Here is a 6,045-nt window from a genome sequence, read left to right as displayed (position 1 = left end):
AAAAGAGTACAATTCCATCCCCCTATGGCAAATAGACAAGCTCGAAGGAGTCCTGTCCAAGGTGCAGCACCATAAAAGCTTGGGAATACAAGGCGGCAGTCACTGGGATGGAAGGAAAATCCTCAAAGAAACAAAGAAAAGGGGCAGAAAAACAGATCTCCAAAGAACCATAATCGTAGGAGAAATACTAATGGACTCGGGGCAATTCCCCAAGTTGACCAAGTACTATAAACCCAAACCTCAGTCTACATGAAGCTCATTTCATGGAATGTAAGAGGACTTAACAGTCCCTCTAAACACAGAATGATCAAAAATCTGATAATGCAAGAAAAACCAGCTATAATCTTCCTTCAAGAGACAAAAAGCAGCAGTGCAGTGATAGATCGACTTAGCAATAAATTATGGGCAGGCAGCAGCTCAGTATCAGTAGACGCCTCTGGAGCTTCAGGGGGTCTAGCCATCTTATGGAACCCGCAGATTGTTTCACTAGATAATTTCAATGCCACTCTTCATATAATTCAAGCCACCTTCCACCTCATCGGAACCAACATCCATGGGCACCTTACCAATGTCTACTTCCCGCAGATAATCCAGCAAAAATTGGACATCCTGGACACGATCTCCGCTCTCAATCATAACAGACACTTCCCCTTATGGATTGGAGGAGGCGACTTCAACATAATAAAATCCTTGGAAGAAAAACAAGGAGGCAGAACCAGGCTCGATAGTGACAGCAGCGGCTTCAAGCAATTCCTACAAGATAATCAGTTTATGGATATCCCCACTTCCAATGGCACCTTCACCTGGTCCAACAAGCGCTGAGGCGCTCTCCACATCGCCTCAAGACTGGATCGTTTCTTGATTTCAGATAATGCGATCCACCTGGGAGGGGACCTTCATGCCTCAATCATTCCCCAAGGAGGCTCAGATCACTGGCCGATTCTGCTCCAATGGTCCAGACCAGGCAATCGTTGTAATAGACCCTTTCGGTTCGAAGCTTTCTGGCTCAACAACTCCAATTTCAAGGATGTGGTTAAGACGGCCTGGGCATCGTATTCCCCGCCTGCGGGAGCTAAGATGTACCAGTTCCAACAAAAGTTGAAGAATCTGAAACAAGTCCTCAAGGTATGGAATCGAACTCATTTTGGCAACATACAGGAGAGCAAACAAAAATTGGAACAACAAATGAAAGCTTTACAACAAACATTCATCCTGGAAGGTCGCACGGAAGAACAAACTCAACAGGAGCAGATCCTCTGGAATCAAATTGAAGAACGCCAAAAACAAGAGGAAACTTTATGGCGCCAAAAATCTAGAATCAGCTGGCTCAAAGACGGAGAGAAAAACACAAAATTTTTCCACAAAGCCACCATACAAAGGCGTAAGCACAACAACATCACCTTTGTCAACAATCAACAGGGTGAAAGAATTGAGACTCATGAAGACATGGAAAAAGAATTTACAGGATACTTCAAGGACATTCTCAAAGAACCAGAAGGAAATAGAGATGAAGCAATCAGCGCCATCACGCAACATATCCCAAAAATTATAAATGAGGATCACAACAACAAATTGCTCCAAACTACTACCTTAAAGGAAGTAGAAGAAGTTATGGCTCAGCTCAAAGACGGCAAGGCTCCAGGACCTGACAGATTCACTGCAAATTTCTTTCATGAATTTTGGGAGCTTATCAAAGTTGAAGTTTGGGACTTAGTCGAGGAATCCCGAAGCATGCACTGGGTCCTCCCAGCCCTCAACTCTACCTTCATAGCCTTGGTCCCCAAAGAAGCAGCAGCACACAAACCTGAGAAATACAGACCAATAGCGCTATGTAATGTGATCTACAAACTCATTTCAAAGGTCATTGCGAATCGACTCAAACCGCTCCTTCCACTGCTCATCTCTCCTGAACAGACCGGTTATGTTGAAGGGCGGAAAATTATGGATGGAATAATTCTTTCCAACGAAGTCATTCATACTCTACAGCTTCTCAAAAAACCAGGTATGCTCCTTAAATTAGACCTCTCTAAAGCCTTTGATAAACTGAGCTGGAATTTCATTCAAAAAATGCTCTTAGCTTTTGGATTTAATGCAACTTGGACAAGATGGATCATGAGCCTAATCTCCTCTCCCAGCTTCTCTGTTCTTCTGAATGGCTCTCCCTCAACTCCCTTTCGGCCCTCTCGTGGCATCCGTCAAGGGGATCCCCTGTCACCCTTCCTTTTCGTTTTAATGGCTGAAGGGCTCAGCAGGCTCCTCAAAGCAGCAGTCTCTTCTCAAGTTCTCAAAGGCATCTCTCTACATGGACGCCCTCCTCAAACTCATCAGCAATTTGTTGATGATACCATGCTCTTTGGGCACCCCTCTGCAAAAGAAGCCTCTGCTTTCAAATCACTACTATCCCTCTTCTCTGAGGCCTCAGGCACCTCCATCAACGCTGCTAAATCCCAACTCTTCTTCTTCAATACCCCTCCCCTCATGCAGAGAATTATTGCTCGTATTTTAGGATTTACAATCTCCCATCTGCCCTCCAAATATCTGGGAGCTCCCCTTTCAGATTCAGCCATTAAGCAGGTGTCATGGCGGACTCTTTTGGATAAACTTGAATCAAAACTCTCATCCTGGACTTTCCGAGCTTTAAATCTGGCAGGGAGGCTAGTTCTAATCAAATCAGTCCTACAAGCAATGCCGCTATATCTGTTCTCGATCCTGGCAGCTCCAAAAGGGGTACTGAAAGCTATTCGTAATTTGCAACGCAATTTTCTCTGGGGTTCCACAGGCCTAAACCGGAAGTGGGCTCTTGTAAATTGGTCTGAAGTCTGTACACCCAAATCAGAAGGCGGATTAGGCCTCAGGGACCCGCTTCAAAGCAATAACACAATGGGAGCACGTATTTGGTGGAACTGGGTCTCCAAGCCTAATACCCCATGGGCTCAATTATGGCAAGCAAAATATGCCAACGGCAGCCAATGGAGTGACCTCATAAGAATTAACCCCACAGCAAAAGGATCTCTCATATGGAATAATGCAAAAACACAAAGCAGATTCATTCAGGCACATGGCTTCTGGGAAATTCACTCAGGCAAAATTGCCAGGTTCTGGGAGGACTCATGGCAACAATTACCTAAACTTGCAAATTTGTTTCACAAACCCCTTTGGCAAGAGTACATGAAGCAAGAGGGCATCACACAGGTACATCAGTATTGGCAGCCTTCCGCACAGCAAGACCTTCAGACATGGAAATCAGCACGACTTTGGCAAATAGATTGGCGGGGAGAACAATACACAGATATAGATCAGGAACTTGCAAGCAGGAAAATCCGCCACTCCGAGCAGCAGGACAAACTTCGATGGGGCTACACAACCAAAGGAACATTCACTACAAAGGAAGCCCATCATCTGCGCTATTCCACTTTTCCGGCGGTTAAGGATCAAATCTGGGCTCAAATTTGGCACTCAGGCCTATGGCCCAAGATCTCCACCTTCTTATGGTTACTAAGCAAAAAACGCATCCTCACATGGGATAATCTGTTAAAACGAGGATTCATTGGGCCTTCCAGATGCCCAAATTGCAACACTGATTGTGAAACAATCAGCCATCTAATGGAAGAATGCCCATTAGCAAAGCAGCTATGGGAGAAGGTGGACAGCTGCAACAAGAGAGTCTCACAAAGACAACTGGATATAACGGAAAATATTAGGAACTGGGACATAAAACCATTCAAAAGTCAAATTCTCAACTCTTTATGGAGCATTATACCAGGCTTTCTGTACTGGACCCTCTGGAAAGAGCGCAATCACAGAATCTTCAACAATATGTCCAGATCCATAGACGAACTCTGGATCATACTCAGGAAAAACATCCAAGAAACCCTGACCATCAAGGCCTGGAATGATAATGACATGCCCGAAACTCAGCAAGAGCGCCAAATTCTGAAAGAATGGAACCTTGATCTCTCAGCCCTACAAAAGGCAATTGCCTCTCCATCCATCAGACCTGCCTCTCAATCTTCATGGTCCCCTCCTGCACTCAACTCTTACAAGTTGAACTTTGATGGCGCTGCCAAAGGTAACCCTGGCCCAGCAGGATTTGGGGGAGTCATCAGACGACACACAGGAGAAGTGATATACATATACTATGGCTCTTTAGGCACAGATACAAACAATGCGGCAGAACTGGAAGGTCTTTGGAAAGGAATATGTCTTGCGGAGCAACATCACTTCTCCCCTCTTGAAGTGGAAGGCGATTCTCTTATCCTTATAGAGGCAGCTAAAAGAATACAGGCAGGGGCCAAAGCAGTCAAGATCGCAGCAAGCTGGAGGCTTCTAAGCCGTCTGGAATCCCTGGAGGAAAAGCTTCATGACCTACAGAACATATCCTTCCACCATGTAAGGAGGACTGCCAATCAGGTAGCAGATAGAATGGCAAATCGTGGCGTAACGCAGTCAACACCCTATTTCTCAGGTTCCTTGGACACGGTTGATGATGCTCAGTTCAAAAAAGAATGCATCTCTCTGGTGCAAAAAGATTTCCCTCTCCCGGATGCGGGTGGAGAACAGGCGGGATAGACAGGTGTTGGCGGAGGCAAGTCACGTGGGCGATCGTAAGCCCGGACATGCCACGACGCACCCGACCGCAGAGGCAATAAAAGCGATGGGAGGCTCCGCATACTCGGCTTCAATGCTGGGTTTATGGCTGGTTCGATGTGCATTCATTGCGCAGCTCGGTTTGAGGCATATGGCGCTCGTTATTTACGCTCCCCCGGTCGCCTGGATTCATACCTGCAAACATTCCAAGCAGAGGATAGCGGAGGAGATTCTGAGCACAAATTCTCTGTGGGATTCTGGTTCGAAGGTTGAATTGACGATGCAGCGGGAGAGGCCAAGGATGGGTAGTCGCAGGGGTGGTTCACGGGGCAGCTCTGCCACCCAGCGCCCTGTCAATTCGCCCTCCTCCTCGGCGGAAATAGCATATGAGCACATCAGAAGCTCAAACAGACCTGTAGGACGCGGAGCTATGCGTGGGTGGGGAGAAATTCCGGAATGTGGGCATCTGGAGCACCCGGCTGTTCGTTACCGAATTCCTTGTACGCTGGAAAACAATACTCTGATAGTTTCAGTCATGGTGGAACACTGCAATAACCACAGAGGTCCTCTGGATAATCTGGGCGCGCCGGTGGTCGATATGCAGGTCCCTGCGGTCGATATGCGAGGGCCTCCCCCAAATTACGCTCCCCCAGCCACTCAAATGGACGAAGCAGGCCCTAGTGTTCCGGTTCAGAGAGCGTTGAGCGCGGAAATGAGGGTCTCACAAAAGCCCAAAGGGCAGGTGAAGGATGGGGAGGTCTTGCAGAAGCTTAAAGGTCCGGCGAAGGAGGAGCCCCAAACGACCGATGAGGATTAACTCCGTTGTCATCACGCTCAATGCTGCCAGGAAAGCAACTCTTTTTGCTCCATGTCGATATACTGTGCTCTTTGTCTTTCTGTCTATGTGTCGTCCATATCGGACTTTGTATCCACTATGTCAGTCCACCGTGTCAGTTTGTCGGTTTGTCAATCCACCGTGTCAGCTCACATATCCATTGTGGCGGCTTCTAAGTTTACTGTGTCGAATCATTTTTGTAATGATGCTACTCTGAAGGTTTTTCATGAAGACAATCCCGCTGAAGATGCAGGGCCACAGCCCTGGTGTAACTTTGATGTAAATTTTGTTTTTTGTAATATAAATTAGCCTAGATTTACGGAGAAAAAAAAACTCTTACCCCAAGTTTGAAATATAAACTTTATGTCACCCGAAACCCGACAAAAGACATAATTAATCAATCCATGATTAAGTTAAGTCAAACCAATCAAATCACGCCCGATGCGTTAATCCCCGCCTTAACTGCTCACTAAACTCAAACTGCCGCATTTAAACGATCGTCGGGCCCCTCCATTACCATCCATGCAACTCCTGTGCCTGACCACTGCATGATCTCCCCCCTCTCCATCCAACGGCTCACGATGATTTCGGAAGGGCCCGAAATCTGAAGTTTACCCGCCCGA

General features: G+C 46.7%; 1 protein-coding gene across 1 annotated transcript; it reads left to right on the top strand.

The window, feature by feature from the left end:
- The first annotated feature begins 249 nt into the window (after positions 1–249).
- LOC149190869 (uncharacterized) lies at positions 250–822 on the top strand. Its single transcript, XM_089410610.1, has one exon. It carries the CDS (start codon positions 250–252, stop codon positions 820–822), a length of 573 nt encoding a protein of 190 aa, XP_089266736.1.
- The last annotated feature ends 5,223 nt before the right edge of the window (positions 823–6,045 follow it).

Source organism: Pinus tabuliformis, chromosome 3_1 (assembly GCF_031772625.1).
Source record: "Pinus tabuliformis cultivar Carrire ecotype Pingquan chromosome 3_1, CPIR1, whole genome shotgun sequence".
Lineage (NCBI taxonomy): Eukaryota > Viridiplantae > Streptophyta > Pinopsida > Pinales > Pinaceae > Pinus > Pinus tabuliformis.
Note: the sequence above shows the minus strand (reverse complement) of the source record. Positions and strands in the feature narration are given on the sequence as shown.